This window comes from Mandrillus leucophaeus, unplaced genomic scaffold (assembly GCF_000951045.1).
Source record: "Mandrillus leucophaeus isolate KB7577 unplaced genomic scaffold, Mleu.le_1.0 Scaffold199, whole genome shotgun sequence".
NCBI classification, from domain to species: domain Eukaryota; kingdom Metazoa; phylum Chordata; class Mammalia; order Primates; family Cercopithecidae; genus Mandrillus; species Mandrillus leucophaeus.
In genome coordinates, this window is record NW_012102020.1 from 239,705 (window position 1) to 257,806 (window position 18,102).

Here is an 18,102-nt window from a genome sequence, read left to right on the forward strand (position 1 = left end):
AGCCGGGCGCAGTGGCTCACACCTATAATCCCAGCACTTTGGGAGGCCGAGGCGGGCAGATCACCAGGTCAGGAGATCAAGACCATCCTGGCTAACACAGTGAAACCCCATCTCTACTAAAAATACAAAAAAATCAGTCGGGCGTGATGGCAGCGCCTGTAGTCCCAGCTACTCGGGAGGCTGAGGCAGGAGAATGGCGTGAACCCAAGAGGCGGAGCTTGCAGTGAGCCGAGATTGCGCCACTGCACTCCAGCCTGGGCGACAGAGCGAGACTCCATCTCAAAAAAAAGAAATAATTTTTCTTTCTCAAATGAAGATAAAGTCACTTCTCACAAAATAAACATTAATTTAGCAGAATTAAGTTTCCTCTTATGGCCTTTGATGCTTGAGGATTACCAAGGATCTATGCAATAGAGCACTAAATTTTGGAATTAGTTGAGAATTACCCCAAATTTCCTCTAGTAAACATAATTTTGGCCACAAATGAAGACAAAAGATAAAAGTAATTAACTAAATTCTAGAAGAACACCTCTCGTCAGAAATTAATAGATCTTATTTAGGTTTCTAGGAAGCATTTAACTACATAAAACTTATAGGGAAAAATGGCCATATTTGAAAATTGCTACTAGGATCAACGTAGAGCACAGGATTGTAACGAACAGAGTCACAGAACATACTAAAGAGGTATGTATAGTCAGTCCCACTGGAACCTGTAGAGTCACATTCTTATATACCTATGGAGAGAGAGAGAGAGAGAGAAGTTAGACATTTAAAATGCATGTCATGGGCCCAGTGTGGTGGCTCATGCCTGTAATCCCAGCACTTTGGGAAGCCAAGGCAGGCAGATCACTTGAGGTCAGGAGTTCGAACACAGCCTGGCCAACATCTCTACTAAACCGTCTCTACTAATAATACAAAAATTATTCAGGTGTGGTGGCAGGTGCCTGTAGTCTCAGCTACTAGGGAGGCTGAGGTAGAACAACCACTTGAACCCGGGAGGCGGAGGTTTGCAGTGAGCTGAGATCGCACCACTGTACGCCAGCCTGGGCGACAGAGGAAGACTCCATCTCAAACAAATTAAATAAATAAATAAATATAGTAAAACAAAATGCATGTCATAAGGTGAGACCACTATTTCTTTGATTTTTAATTGGATCTTTTTCTTTCCTTTTTGTTTTAAATATCTTTCAGCCAGTGCTACACTACATGTAATATTATTGGTTTGAATGACTTTTGAATCTAACATTTCATTTAATGTTACAGAATCAGACTCAGTTCCCACAATAAGTTGCTAAATCTCATTAGTTCTGATTTTTCTGCTTTTTACATAAAGTATATTCCTTTAAGAAAAGCTATATCCCAGTGTCACCTCTGTAATCAATATAAACATTTACTTCCTCTTAACGTGTTTCAAATTAGAATACAGAATTCTCTCTAAATTGAAGATGTATAGGAAAACCATTAAAACAACAAAAACTGAATTATCCTTTCATTCCCATTTGCCTTTCTCACCCCAGATAGCTTTAAAACCTTGTTATTCACATATTGTGCAACGGAATGTGACCTTTGCTGTGACCAGCAACGCAAAAGTTCCTACATTCAACTCGGTTCTATTTTCTATTTGGTTTTGAAGATAAAGGAGTTCCGTGAAAAACACTGGGAAAGTTTACACTTATAATAAGTTTTACAAAACATTAAAATTTAGGTAACTTGGGAATACTTTTTGTTTTCTTTTTGTAAATACCTGAATTATGATTTTACACCCCCAAAAATACAAGTCCGTAACAAAGTGCTATCTGAAAACCATCATTCAAAAAATGACATCGTCAACAAACCTTGGGATGGAATATCACCTTAGTAATGGCCACCTGGTTTTTCTGGTATATATAAAGATGAAATATATACAAAGTTGGCCGGGTGCGGTGGCTCACGCCCGTAGTGAGCCGAGATTGTGCCACTGCACTCCAGCCTGGGCAACAGAGCGAGACTCCGTAAAAAAAAAAAAAAAAAGTGCTAATCTCTTAAATATGGCAGAAACATTACAGAAAGAGCTTTAAATGAGGCACATGATCTAAAAAACAACATAAAATATTAGCTTACTGATTTATACTTCATCTTGTTCCACTGGCAGATATCCTCGTTCTCCAAAGCACAAGGAGCCGCCACTTTTGAGTGAGCCCAGCATTTCAAAATTGGGAACTCTGAGAAAAGTTGTAGAAAATGATGTCAGAAAACCTGTATTTGGACTCAAAGCTAGGCTTGTATTAAACCTCAATAGATAGAAGTAGTCAAACATTTTAATACATTATGTATATGATCCGGACCCATCTATCACATTCTGTTATTTTAGCATTCTTTTTTTTTTTTTTTTGAGACAGAGTCTCGCTCTGTCGCCGGGGCTGGAGTGCAGTGGCATGATCTCGGCTCACTGCAAGTTCCGCCTCCTGGGTTCACGCCATTCTCCTGCCTCAGCCTCCCGAGTAGCTGGGACTACAGGTGCCCACCACCACGCCCAACTAATTTTTTTTTTATTATTAGTAGAGACGGAGTTTCACCGTGTTAGCCAGGATGGTCTCAATCTCCTGACCTCGTGATCCACCCGCCTCAGCCTCCCAAAGTGCTGGGATTACAGGCGTGAGCCACTGCGCCTGGCCTTTTAGCATCCTTTTTTATGTGACTGCCTAAGAAATTAGAAAATTACAAAAGTATTGAAGTTGAACATGACTTCTTTTTTTTTTTTTTTTTTTTTGAGACGGAGTCTCACTCTGTCACCCAGGCTGGAGTGCAGTGGTGCAATTTCGGCTCACTGCACCCTCCACCTTGCGATTCTCCTACCTCAGCCTCCAGAGTAGCTGGGATTACAGGTACCTGCCATTGCACCCAGCTAATTTTTGTATTTTTAGTAGAGATGGGGTTTCACCATCTTGGCTAGGATGGTCTTAAACTCGTAACCTCGTGATCCACCCACCTCGGCCTCCCAAAGTGCTGGGATTACAAGCGTGAGCCACCATGCCCAGCCGAACATGACTTCTTAATGAATCTTCATTGTACTCAAATTTGGGGCTGCTCTTAAAAATTTAATGTAAACTTCTTTTTGAAGCATCACTCAGAAAAGTAAACATATTGTAAGTGCAAAACTCGGTAAATTTCCATATGAAACACACCCATAAAAGAGCATTCAGATAAAAAGACAGAATACCAGAATCCAGTTCTCTCAGGAGAGGAACTTTTCCAAACTTTATTTATGCTAAGAGGTACCTTTAATGGAAACAGAAAACAAGGTTGGATGAACAAAGCTAATATAACTGAACACTTTTAAATTTTCTCAACATGAAAGGTACGATGGTAACAAATGTAGCATTAAAAACCTTCCATCTGTCGGTTTTTAGTAACAGCGCTATTAACCTTTTTTTTTTTTTTTTTTGAGACAGTCTTGCTCTGTCTCCCAGGCTGGAGTGCAGTGACACGATCTCAGCTCACTGAAACCTCTGCCTCCCGGGTTCAAGCGATTCCCGTGCCTCAGCCTCCTGAGTAGCTGGGATTAGAGACACACACCACAACACCTGGCTAATTTTTATATTTTTAGTAGAGATGGGGTTTCACCATGTTATCTAGGCTGGTTTCGAACTCCTGACCTCAACTGATCTGCCCGCCTCGGCCTCCCAAAGTGTTGGGATTACAGGTGTGATACACTGTACCTAGCCTCAGTGCTATTAACTTTTATAAACATTCTAAATCAACCCAAATTTGAAGACACAAAGAACCAAAAACTGAAAGGAACTTCTTACACTAAAGAAAACATCTTCGCTGGGCGCGGTGGCTCATGCCTGTAATCCCAACACTTTGGGAGGCCAAGGTGGGCGGATCACGAGGTCAGGAGTTCGAGACCAGCCTGGCCAACACAGTGAAACCCCATCTCTACCAAAAATACAAAAATTAGCTGGGCGTGGTGGCACACACCTGTAGTCCCAGCTACTCAGGAGGCTGAGGCAGGAGAGGCGGAGATTGTGGTGAGCCAAGATCACGCCACTGCACTTCAGCCTGGGAAACAAAGTGGGACTCCGCCTCAAAAAAAAAAAAAAAAAAAAAAGGAAGAAAGAAAACGTTCTTGAGAAGACTGCAAAGGCTAGAGTGCACTGGTGCGATCCTGGCTCACTGCAACCTCCGCCTCCTGGGTTCAAGTGATTTTCCTTCCTCAGCCTCCCAAGTAGCTGGGATTACAGGCCCCTGCTACCATGCCCAGCTAATTTTTTGTATTTTTAGTAGAGATTAGTAGAGATGGGGTTTCACCATGTTGGTCAGGCAGGTCTCAAACTCCTGACCTCTGATCCACCCGCCTCAGCCTCCCAAAGTGCTGGGATTGTGAGCTACCTCGCCCAGCTAATTTTTCAATTTACCCAAATTCTCACATAAAAACAGAAACAACAATCATGCAGCAAAATAAAAAACTCACAGACAAAATTTACAACAAAACTAGGTGATAAAGTATCTTCCCAAACATCAAAATACATGCAAGTGGAAACAAAACATCAAAAGCCACAGAGTCCTGCAAGACTGGTACAAAGAAACAAAAAGCAACAGAGGGGCAATGTGGACCAAAGGCTGCAAAAATAAACACATGTACATGCCTACTAAGATTAAATGGCTACTGAGAAGAGAACACAGCACTACCTATAGTTTTGTGAAAGGAATCAAACCTGAATCTGATCATTCCTCTGGAGCCAGCTGCCAATTTCCAGTAAGTAAAGAAGTAGGAGGAACATGAGTACAATTAGCAAAACCCCAGCTACGACCAACTCTGCAGGTCAAATGGCCCAGGTTCTTTCAACAGTTCAGTTTGGAAGAAAGGAAAGGGATAGAGAGAAACCTGTAAATTAAGAGACTTGAGGGAAATAGTAGATTTTTATAAATGGACAAGACCTTAGTCTTGGTATAGTATCTTGGAATGCCCATCTGGATGATAAACATATAAAGAAACATAAGGAAGTATCTGAAAGTCAGGATGGTGGGTTAGTCGTAGAGGGAAGGAGACGACAGTTGGGGCAGCGGTGTCAAGGACAGGGATGGAAAATGCATGTTTCTTTTTAACTTTTTGATTGTAAAATAAAGCACACACATAAAAATCTACTCAAATACATAGTTTAGTGAATTATTATAAGGCAAATACCCTTCTAACTACCACTTAGGTCAAGAAATAGAACTTTGCCAGCCACCCTAGCAGAAGGAGAACTTGCCACCATACCTTTATTCTTATTTTCTGACCCTTAGAAAACACCTGCAGCCCTCACCTTGGTCACAAAACATCAACAAATCTGGGTGATTGACCACAATCGAGGTTTCTCCATCGTGACTGTGTGGCCGATGATAGCGGTAGTGCACAGGCAAAAAGGCTTGAAAACAGTCATCGCACTGTGAATCTTGTCTGGCATGAATGAGAACTTCAGATTCCTTGGACAAATAGTTAGGGGCCTCTATATCAAAATTTTCTGAAACCATCACTGCCTGTTCAAAAAGAAAATCAATATTAATCAAGAAGAAATGAATGAGGAAGATTTTTTAAAAGTGAAAACTGGAAGACTGTATTCAGACACACAGAGCAGTGTCAAGTTTGCCCCTTTTACAAAAAATTTCCATTCCCCTTCCATCCTCAATTTTAAGGAGAGAAACAGAAGACAATTTATGGTTAATAAAAGTTTGCTTACTAAAAATAAACTGGGGGAATTATATTCTAGGGTACCAAATTTCCCCGTAATAAAAATTATTCCTGTAATATTTTCTTATTAGTCTGTGTTTAGGTGACAAAACAGGTACCTAAGAACTGAGAAATTGTGTGAATATAGCATTATTCAATAAGCACAAAAACGATGACAAAGGGTGAAACCTGTATTGAGTTAAAATGACTGGTATCATTCTGACAATTTCCTGTTCTTCAGAGAAGCAAGTGAGGGCAGTGAGTATGAGCACTGCGGTCAGGAAGTCAAAGCAAAGGCCAGCACTCTTTCTAGAGAGGGTATAAAAAGTTAATGGAAAAAATAGTAAATGATTTCTTAAAATAATATAGTAAAAACTATTTTATAGAAAAGTATAGTATTCACCAAAAGTGAAAGTGTACACATGGCAGAAATTAGGCCTGAGTTATAACATGTATATTTATTTATTACACACATATATATATCCACGCATACATACATATTTATGTACACACACACATATATCCACATACACACACAGGCATTATACACATGACCTATGTGTACATGTATGGATGTACACACACACATAACTTCTCTTTAGATTGTCCATGCAAAACCTGGGCATAACTTAAAGAAACAAACAGCATTAACTCCTTCCCATCACATCAAGCATCCTAACTGTCCTCTGACAGTGACACCAAGTGCTATGTTTTCTTTTCATGTTGTTCCTTTTCAGTTAATCACAGCAGGAACGGAACTCCTTGGCAAAAGTCAAGGAATTGTATCATCTCATGAGTCATAGGGGACCTTAGAAGTAATAAAATTAAACCACTGTACCAACAAAGGTATTTTTCAGGTATACCGCCACTGCTTGAATACTTCCAGTGACTGGAAGGAAGCTCATTATTATGAGTCATCTCGATCTATCTACCGTTATAAGGTTATTTCTTTTTCATGAGTAGAAACTTTATGTACTAGCCTGTAACATTTATCAGTTGTTCTTGCTTACAATGTCTGCAATAAATTCATTCCTTATTCCACTAGGGATCCTTTGATCATCAGAAGGCAACCATAGCTGCCGCCACGAAGTCTTCTCCTGACAAGGGAAATGTTCACAGTTCTCCTGGGTTCTCATGACATGGTTTCCAAATCATTCCTCATATTAGCTGCCTTTGAAATACTCATAGAGTACAGTAGCAGTATTATCTTCTTTAGGCAAAACTTGCATTAGCTTTTTGGCAGCCTTATCTCACTATGCTTTATATGCACTACTATCTTATTTTTTTGAGACGGAGTCTCACTCTGTCACCCAGGCTGGAGTGCAGTGGCACAATCATGGTGCACTGCAGCCTTGATCTCCTGGGCTCAAGCGATTCTCCTGCCTTATCCTCCCAAAGAGCTGGGATAATAGGCATGAGCCACCGTACCTAGCCTCTTCTTTTTTTAAGACAAGGTCTCACTCTGTCACCCTGGCTGGAGTGCACTGGCGTGATCACGGCTCACTGAAGTCATCCAGGCTCAAGCAATCCTTACACCTCAGCCTCCCAAGTAGCTGAGACTATAGACACACGCCACCACGCCCAGCTAACTTTTTGTATTTTTAGTAGAGATGAGGTTTCACCATGTTGGCCAGGCTGGTCTCGAACTCCTGACCTCATGATCCTCCCGCCTTGGCCTCCTGAAGTGTTGGGATTACAGGCGTGAGCCACCACGCCTGACAGTTAACTAATTTTTAAAGTTTTTGGTAGAGATTCTCACTGCGTTGCCTGGGTTGGTTCAAACTCCTTGGCCTCAGGCAATCTTCCTACCTCGGTCTCCCAAAGTGCTTGGATTAGAGGTATGAATGAGTCACTGAGCCCAGCCGTCTGTGATATTTCTGTCACACATCTTACTTTTACATATGGTATCAATGCTATGCTACATTGTTATTATTTTTGTCTATTATCTTGTAAAGAGATGGGAAGTCTCACATATTTACCCTGTAGTTACCACTGTCATCATCTTATCATCTTTGCTCCTCTGCGAGTAACATCTTTTTTCTCTTACTACTTTAAAGATTTTCTTTATCATTGTTTTAAGCTATTTGATTATCATGTACCTTTATATAGTTTTCTTCATGTTCTTGTACTTCAGCATCTTTCATATTTGAGTTTATAGTTTTCATTACATTCAGAAAGTTTTCAGTCAATTTTTCTACAAATATTTTTTCCATCTCTGCCTCTCACTTTACCCTTTGGGGACTCCAGTGGCATGTAGGGCAAGCCACTTAGTTGTTACACAGTTCATTAATGCTCTGCTCACCTTGTAAATTTGTTTCTTATCTGTTTTATATTTTTGGTAGTTTCTATTGCAGTATCTTCAAGTTCATTTATCTTTTCTTCTGCAATATTTGATCTGCCACTAACTCATTCAGTGTATTTTTCATCTCACACACTGCAGTCTTAATCTTTAGAAGTTCAATGCTGACTTTTAAAAATATCTTCCATGATTCCAGTTAAATTCTGAACACATGGGATGCAGTTACAGTAACTGTTTTAATGGCCTGGTAATTCCTTTTTTTTTTAGAAGGAGTTGTAGTTTCGCTCTTGTTGCCCAGGCTGGAGTGCAATGGCGCGATCTCAACTCATTGCAACCTCCACCTCAGGGATTCAAGTGATTCTCCTGCCTCAGCCGCCGAGTAGCTGGTGGTGCCCACCACCACGCCTGGCTAATTTTTTGTATTTTTCGTAGAGACGGGGTTTCACCATGTTGGCCAGGCTGGTCTCGAACTCCTGACCTCAAGTGATCCACCTGCCTCAGCCTCCCAAAGTGCTGGGATTATAGGCGTGAACCACCAACCCCGGTCTATGGCCTGTTAATTCTAACATCTGGGGCAATTCTGGATTGGTTTTAACTGATTGATTCACCTCCTCATTATAGGTCATTTTTTTCCCCCACATCCTTGCTTAGCTGCTAATTTTTTATTAGAGTTAAGAAATTGCTGATTTGATCTTGCTGGATATGTCTGTACTCCTATACATATTCTTGAGCTTTGTTTGCAGTGCAGGTAGTTTACTTAGAAACAGTTTGATTTTTTTTTTTAAGGTTTTGCTTTTAAGATTTGTTATGCAGGACTAAAGCAACGTTCAGTTTGCGGCTAAGTATTCCCTGCTACTGAGTAAAAGTTCTCTGTTTATCCGTTGTTCAAGAAATTATAGGCCGGGCGCGGTGGCTCAAGCCTGTAATCCCAGCACTTTGGGAGGCCGAGACGGGCGGATCACGAGGTCAGGAGATCGAGACCATCCTGGCTAACACAGTGAAACCCTGTCTCTACTAAAAAATACAAAAAAAAATTAGCCGGACGCGGTGGCGGCGCCTGTAGTCCCAGCTACTCGGGAGGCTGAGGCAGGAGAATGGCGTAAACCCGGGAGGCGGAGCTTGCAGTGAGCTGAGATCCGGCCACTGCACTCCAGCCTGGGCGACAGAGCGAGACTCCGTCTCAAAAAAAAAAAAAAAAAAAAAAAAGAAATTATCAGGCTTTTCGCAGTTTGGTTGTCGGGACGAGGTACTACTCCCGTCCCTGTGTGAGTGCAGTTACTCAACAGAGAGACACTGTTACCGCTCAGTTTGTTAGATGGTTCTTTCCCTGGCATCAGGTAGTTTCCTAACATATACACACTGAAAAATACTCAGCTACATACTTGAAAGGAACCTTCTGTTATTTCTGGAGTTCTGCCTCCATGAAGTTCTCTCCTCTCTGGTACACTGTCTTGCGAATTCTAGTGACCTCTGTCTGCCCAGAATCTCAGCTTTATCTCCTCAACTCAAAAAGTCCACTAGGCTCTGCTTGAGTTTCTCTTCCCTGCATTAAGCCTGAAAACATTCTCAAGGAAATAAGCTGGATGACAGTAGGGCTCACCTTACTTATTTCCCTTCTCTTGGATATCTCTGCCCTTCATTGCCTGATATCCAATGACTTTTCTCATTATTTCATATATTTTGTTTATTTCTTGCTTGTTTCAAGTGAGAGACTAAATCTGTTACCTGTTCTCCACTTGTCCACTTATTAAGCATAAGCCTTAATACTACATACTTTGAGTAAAACTTACGGTTTCAGAAAGTGTTTCCATTTTGACCTATAAAACAGCAATTTTATATGTTTCAATCTAATATTATACTGTTTTCAAAGAATCTAAGGATTTTGATGAAAAAATACATTTAATAGCCCTACCTAAAAAAGTGAAATGAGGTTTATTTGATATGCCTTATCCTTGGTGAACCTACTTAAGGCTTGCATTTATTTTCAAATTATTCACAAACCATCACAAGCTCCTTACAAAGCATTTCGCTGGCACATTACTCATTTAGTTTGGGCCCACAGTTCCATTTGCTGCAGCCAAAAATTTTATTTCCTGGAGCAGAGTCAAGACATTAATCCAGGTATACAAGCATCAGTCAGTCCCTACATATAAGTTCCTTCTACCCAGTTACACTTATTATATAATAACACTCAGCATAACAGAGTTTTTCTGTACAAGGAATTGGGCCACAATCTCAACTAGGCAGAAGCAAGCAGCATCTAATATGTCAGGCATCAAATTCCATATATTTAAATGTCACAAATGTAACATCTATTTTTCTAGAAGTTTCCAAAATAAATAAGTACCTACACTTACAAGGCTTACAATTAGGGATTAGAAGATTAGAAAGCAGAAAATCAAGATCAAGATAAACTTGTTAATCAATCTATAATGGCACTCTCTACCTGTACCCTTGTAACAGTCAACCTTCAAACATCCAAATCTCATCCCCATCCAAAGGTATGACTTTTTGGGTAATCCCCATCCAAAAAACTTCCATTTTCTTAGAACACGGTAAGTGATTTTATTAAGTAGATTTAAATATGATTCCAACCCATGTCCTTACAAGCCAAAAACTGTGTTGAAATTTGAAATCCATTATTTTAAATTTGAAAAGCCTCACTTAGAATTCATAATTCATTGAAGAAAAAAAATAAATGAGATCCTTCTGGCCGGTGGCTCCCGCCTATAATCCCAGCACTTTGGGAGGCCAAAGCGAGCGGATCACCTGAGGTCGGGAGATCGAGATCAGCTAGGCCAACATGGTGAAACCCCTACTCTACTAAAAATACAAAAATTAGCCGGGCATGGTGGCATGCACCTGTAATCCTAGCTACTTGGGAGGCTGACGCAGGAGCACTCGAACCTGGGAGGCAGAGGTTGCAGTGAGCCGAGATTGTGCCAATACACTCCAGCCTAGGCAACAGACAGTCTATCTCAAAAAAAAAAAAAAATTAATTAAATTTTAAAAAATGAGGTCCTTCCGTCATTGTATGTGTATGTGAACTGTGATACATACACAAAAAACTGAGAACACACTTGGTGATTGGGGTTGACATAGGTAGAATGCTATCATTGCATACCTTTCTATATCTACTCAATGAACCCTTGAGAATGCAATTACTTATTCAAAAAAAATTAAAATACAATAAACGGGTAAAGAAACTGGCCTAAACCACGATTAGAAATAAACAAACTGCCATCATGAATAACTATAGATGCATCTATTTTACAGTTTTAAAAATTATAAGTAGATTATAATCTTATCAACTAAGACAGTGTCTCCCAAAATTTCTTAACAGAAATCACCTGGGTTACATATACCTACTACGTACCCACAATAATTAAAAAAAAAAAAACAAGAAATCATCTGGGTTCTTCAAACCAGATTTTCAGGTCCAATCTAGACCTAAAAATCAGGATTTCCCAGGAAGGCAATAATCTGTACAAACGTGCCCCCAAGGAATTCTTATCAAAGTCAAGGAGGCCGGGCGCGGTGGCTCAAGCCTGTAATCCCAGCACTTTGGGAGGCCGAGACAGGCGGATCACGAGGTCGGGAGATCAAGACCATCCTGGCTTGATGGTGAAACCCCGTCTCTACTAAACAATACAAAAAACTAGCCGGGCGAGGTGGCGGGCGCCTGTAGTCCCAGCTACTCGGGAGGCTGAGGCAGGAGAATGGCGTAAACCTAGGAGGCGGAGCTTGCAGTGAGCTGAGATCCGGCCACTGCACCCCAGCCTGGGCGACAGAGCAAGACTCCGTCTCAAAAAAAAAAAAAAGAACAAAGTCAGGGAAACTCTTCTAACTAAGGGGTAAGATTTAGGCCCAGCAAGGGCAACAATATTGCAATCAGACAATCCTGGATCCATTTATTGGCTTTTCCATTTACCTATATGATTTTGGAGAAGTTACTTGGCCTCGTTGTGCCTCAGGTTTTTTTTTTGTTTTTTTTTCTTTGAGACAAAATCTCATTCTGACGTCCAGGCTGGAATGCAATGATGCAACACTTACCCAGATGTTGGGGTATATGTCATTCTCATTAACAAAGTTACTGTTGAGGCACTATTTATTAATCATTAATTTTCTCAAGACATACACATACACACAGATAATTTGCTTAGTCACTGAGCTGTGAACCACCTTGCTAAAAAGCATTTAACTAGCTCAGTTTAGTTGGCTTATTCCTGACAAGAGTCACTCACTTGACAAAGACTATGCCCATTCTATCTCTAAAAATGTCACTTTACACACTTTAAGAAAATGAAAAAGAAACCTGCTATTTTTCCTTAGTCCAAACTATAGCACCCCTAAATTAATTTCTCTCCCAAAAAATCCCCTAATAACTGTACCTCTGTTATGTTTCTCTCTCGTAATGAAGCCAACTCATATGGATCCACAAAAAGTCCTGCAGGAATGTCCTGTTTAATTAAGAGTCGGCAGGTCTGTAAGTCCTCAATGCTTTCTCCAAACTTCACTTTGATTAAAAGGTCTCTGTAAGACAAGTACATTTAAAGTAAATCTCTTCATTCAACTGTTAAATGAGATAACATAACACTGTATTCCTATTAGTGAAAACACTGTATTTCAAAATTCACTTTCCAAAAGTAGATCATAAGGTCAAATGAAATCTTTATAACACGTCAGAATCATCCATTAGATCTTTCCTAATTCATGTCATGAGCCACTATAGCATTATTGTAAAAATAGACAAAGATCAACGGAAAGCAATGGAATCCAGTAACCCTCACACAATTCTCAATAAAGGCACCAGCGTAATTTAATGGGGAAAGGACAGTCCTTTCAACAAATGGTACTGAAACAACTGGATATTTACATAGAAAAAAACAGGCCACAAGGCAGGCATGGTGGTTCATGCCTATAATCCTAGCACTCTGGAAGGCTGAGGCAGGTGTACTGCCTGATCTCAGGAGTTTGAGACCAGCCTGGGTAACATGGCGAGACCCAGTCTCTACCAAAAATACAAAAATTAGCCGGGCATGGTGGCACATGCCTGTGGTCCAGCTACTCAGGAGGCTGAGGCAGGAGAATCTCTTGAGCCTGGGAGGTAGAGGGTGCAGTGAACCAAGATCATGCCCCTGTACTCCAGCCTGGGTGACAGAGCAAATCCCCACCTAAAAAAAAGAAAAAAGAAAAAAATAGGCCGAGGATGCTGGCTCATGCCTATAATCCCAGCACTTTGGGAGGCTGATGCAGGAGGATTGTTTGAAGCCAGGAGTTTGAGACCAGCCTAAGCAATATGGAGAGACCCGTCACTAAAAGAAGTTTAAAAATTAGCCAGGCGTGGTGATGTGTGCCTATAGTCCCAAATACAAGGGAGGGTGTGGTAGGAGAATCTTTTGAGCCCCGGAGGTCAAGGCTGCAGTGAACTCTGATAGCACCACTATGTTCCAGCTTGGGGGACAGAAACAAGACCCTGTCTCAAGAAAAAAAAAAAAGAGAGAGAGACAGAGAGAGAAGATATATATTTTTAAAAAGCTAAATGCAACTTTAAGAGATGAAGAATATAATTTCTGAAATAAAAACTTACTCAGACGTAATTAAAAGCCATTAGATGCTGAAGAAGAAAAGACCAGTGACTTGGAGACAGAGCAACAGAAACTATCCACGCTGAAGCACAGAGAAGAAAAAAGACCAGGGAGAAAAAAAGAACAGCCTCCAAGGCCTTTAAACAATATCAAGTAGTCTAGTATACATGTATTTGGAGTTCCTAAAATAGAGAAGAGAATGTAACAGAAAAAAAATGAAGATATAATGGCTGAACACTTTCTGAATTTCATAAAAATTATAAGTCTACAAATCCAAGAAGCCCAACCAACTCCAAGCAGGATAAATACAAAGAAAATCACATCAAGGCATATTATTATCCAGTCAATGGAAAACAATCTTAAAAGTTATCAATAATTATGTAGAGATTAACAAAGATAAGAATAAGCTAGAAGATAATGGAGCAACTTATTTAAAGTAGTAAAAGAAAAGCGGCTGTCAATCTAGAAATTTTACATCCAGGAGGAAAATCTTTCAAAAATAAAGGCAAAATAAAGATTCAGACAAACAAAACTAAGAGAATTTGTCACTGCAAGAAATGACAGAAAGTAAATGATACTAAATAGAAACATAAATCTATGAGAAAGAAGAGATCTGAAATGGTAACTATGTGGGGGAATATAAAATACTTTTTTCTCATGTTTTAATTGCTTTCAAATATGATTGCTAGACAAATTGGAGCCCTTGAGCATCGCTGGTGGGAATGTAAAATGATATGGCCACTATGGAAAACTCTATGACAATTTTTCAAAAACACAGAATTATCATATGATCCAGCAATTCCACTTCTGGGTACATGAAAACAGGCATTTAAGAGGCAACAGCCAAAAGGCAGGAGCCACCAAAGTGCCCGTCAACAATGAACGGACAAGCAGAATGTGGTATCAACATACAATGGAATTTATTCAGCTTTAAAAAGAAGGGAAACTCTGACATACCCTAAAACACGAAGGAACGGTGAGAACATTATGCTCAGTGAAATAAGCTAGTCACAAATATTATATGATTCTACTTATATGAGGTACCCAGAGGAGTCAAATTCACAGCGACAAGAATGCTGGTTGCCAGGAGCTGGGAGAAGGAGAAATGAGTAGTTATTGCCTAATAGGCAAAGAATTTCAGTTGTACAAAACAAAGAGTTCTGCAAATGAATGGTGGTGATGGTAGCACAATAATGTGAATGTACTTGATGCCACTGAATTGTACACTTAAAAATAGTTAAAATTAGGCTGGGCGTGGTGGCTCACGCCTGTAATCCCAGTACTTTGGGAGGCTGAAGCAGGCGGATCATGTGGTCAGGAGATGGAGACCATCCTGGCCAACATGGTGAAACCCTGTCCCACAAAAATTATCTAGGCGTGCCGGCATGTGCCTGTAATCCGGAGGCTGAGGCAGGAGTCGCTTGAACGCGGGAGTCAGAGGTTGCAGTGAGCCGAGATCGCGCCACTGCACTCCAGCCTGGGCGACAGAGCGAGACTCCATCTCAAAAAATAAAAAATAAAAAAAGTTAAAATTGTCAATTTTATGTTATGGGTATTTTATCACAATTAAAATAAATAATGTAAAAAGTGACTGCTTAAAGAAAAACCAATAACAATATATTGTGGGGCTCATAACGCAAGTAAAAAATAAAGTAAAATATGTGATAACAACAGCATAGAAAAGAGAAGGAGATGAAACTGTCCTGATAAAACAGTATCTGTGACATGGAATAAAATTATTTGAAGGTAGACTGTGATAGGTAACGACTGCACATTGTAAACCCTAAAGCAGCAAATTAAAACCAGAGAGAGATGGCTAATTAGCCAACACTTGAGATAAAACAGAATGCTTAATAAATACTCAATGTATCCAAAATAAGGCAAGAAAAAAAGAAGACTAGGCCGGGCGCGGTGGCTCAAGCCTGTAATCCCAGCACTTTGGGAGGCCGAGACGGGCGGATCACGAGGTCAGGAGATCGAGACCATCCTGGCTAACACGGTGAAACCCCGTCTCTACTAAAAAATACAAAAAACTAGCCGGGCGAGGTGGCGGGCGCCTGTAGTCCCAGCTACTCGGGAGGCTGAGGCAGGAGAATGGCGTGAACCCAGGAGGCGGAGCTTGCAGTGAGCCGAGATCCCGCCACTGCACTCCAGCCTGGGCGACAGAGCGAGACTCCATCTCAAAAAATAAAAAATAAAAAAAGTTAAAATTGTCAATTTTATGTTATGGGTATTTTATCACAATTAAAATAAATAATGTAAAAAGTGACTGCTTAAAGAAAAACCAATAACAATATATTGTGGGGCTCATAACGCAAGTAAAAAATAAAGTAAAATATGTGATAACAACAGCATAGAAAAGAGAAGGAGATGAAACTGTCCTGATAAAACAGTATCTGTGACATGGAATAAAATTATTTGAAGGTAGACTGTGATAGGTAACGACTGCACATTGTAAACCCTAAAGCAGCAAATTAAAACCAGAGAGAGATGGCTAATTAGCCAACACTTGAGATAAAACAGAATGCTTAATAAATACTCAATGTATCCAAAATAAGGCAAGAAAAAAAGAAGACTAGGCCGGGCGCGGTGGCTCAAGCCTGTAATCCCAGCACTTTGGGAGGCCGAGACGGGCGGATCACGAGGTCAGGAGATCGAGACCATCCTGGCTAACACAGTGAAACTCCGTCTCTACTAAAAATACACAAAAACTTAGCCGGGCGAGGTGGTGGGCGCCTGTAGTCCCAGCTACTCGGGAGGCTGAGGCAGGAGAATGGCGTGAACCCGGGAGGCGGAGCTTGCAGTGAGCTGAGATCCGGCCACTGCACTCCAGCCTGGGTGACAGAGCGAGACTCCGTCTCAAAAAAAAAAAAAAAAAAAAAAAAAAGAAAGACATTACACAAAGATAAAGGGGTCAATTCATCCAGTTCATCAAGAACATATCAAGAGCATCAAGAACAATCCTAAATGTAGCATACACACCCAAAAACAGAGCTTCACATAGTCATTGTTAAATTCTATTAAACATTAAAGGAATAAATAATACCAATGCTACACAAGCGGAAACTAGAGAAGAAGAAAATGTTTCCCAATCGATAAGGCCAGCAATGCCCTGACAGCAAAACCAGAATAAGGCATCACAACAGAGTCATGGGCCAATAGCCTTCGTGAACATACAAGTGAAAATACCTAGCAAGTTATTAGCAAAACAAATCCAGATCTATTTCAAGAAGAAAATATCGCATGACCAAGGAGTAGGTTCACTATTGGAAACATCAATGTACTTCATCATATTAACAGAATAAAATATAAGAATTGTATGATCCTCTCAAAACAGAGGAAGAAAAAGTATCTGACAAAATTTAACACCCAATCATGGAAAAAAAAAACAAAAAAACCTCTCAGGAAACCAGAAACTTAAGAGAAAGTCTTCAACTCATAAAAAGCTATCTACAAAAAACCTAACACAAATATACTTCATGGTGAAATAACTATACTCTTCCCCCTTTTTTTTTTTTTGAGACAGAGTCTCACTCTGTGCAGTGGCACAATCTCGGCTCACCGCAATCTCTGCCTCCCAGGTTCAAGTGATTCTCCTGCCTCAGCCTCCTGAGTAGCTGGGATTACAGGCGCCTGCCACCACACTCGGCTAATGTTTTGTATTTTTAGTAGAGATGGGGTTTCACCATGTTGGCCAGGTTGGTCTTGAACTCCCGATCTCGTGATCTGCCGGCCTCGGCCTCCCAAAGTGCTGGGATTACAGGCGTGAGCCACTGCACCCGGCATAAAAAAAATTTAAAAAAAAATAAATGAATCAGAATTTAGATATCAAGTATCTGAGAATCATTTCAAAATAATCACCTTGAGAAGCTTCAGTTTGGGGAAGTTTTCTTGAGAAATGGTTTCCACACCCTTTTGTCAGACTTTTAAAGATCTTCAATATAGGCAAATATTCATCTTTTGAAGATAGTTTCTTTTTTGGAAACAGCTTGGTCATTTAGAATCAACAGTAGTAAGAAATAGTGACTTAGAGTAGTGTATCATAGTACTTGAGATGGCTTTGAAGTATACTATTACTAAGTCTGAGTCAGAGCTCTATCACCCTAATTTCTACCAAATTATTTAAATTCTTTGAGCTCTACCTCCCTCATCTGAAAAATAAGAAAAAATCATCTATCTCATGCCATTGTGAAGATTAAATGGAATATTGTATATATAGGCACTGGTTGTATATATAAAAATATACTGTATATGAGATGGTGTGTGTAGGTTCTATACAAATACTATGCTATTTGAGGCCGGGCGTGGTGGCTCAAGCCTGTAATCCCAGCACTTTGGGAGGCCGAGACAGGTGGATCACAAAGTCAGGAGATCGAGACCATCCTGGCTAACACGGTGAAACCCCATCTCTACTAAAAAATACAAAAAACTAGCTGGGCGAGGTGGCGGGCGCCTGTAGTCCCAGCTACTCGGGAGGCTGAGGCAGGAGAATGGCGGGAACCCGGGAGGCGGAGCTTGCAGTG

The 18,102-nt window shown here is 40.5% G+C and overlaps 1 protein-coding gene across 1 annotated transcript in view; it reads right to left on the bottom strand.

Moving 5' to 3' along the window:
• Positions 1-590: 590 nt before the first annotated feature.
• The window catches only part of PIGX (phosphatidylinositol glycan anchor biosynthesis, class X), a gene marked incomplete at its 5' end in the record, with an annotated part of 23,769 nt that continues 6,257 nt past the window's right edge, over positions 591-18,102 (bottom strand). Inside the window, 5 exons of the mRNA XM_011978722.1 lie at positions 591-734; positions 2,101-2,201; positions 4,672-4,725; positions 5,289-5,502; positions 12,383-12,524. Of these exons, the coding sequence (XP_011834112.1) occupies positions 591-734; positions 2,101-2,201; positions 4,672-4,725; positions 5,289-5,502; positions 12,383-12,524 (655 nt within the window). The remainder of the gene's footprint in view (positions 735-2,100; positions 2,202-4,671; positions 4,726-5,288; positions 5,503-12,382; positions 12,525-18,102) is intronic.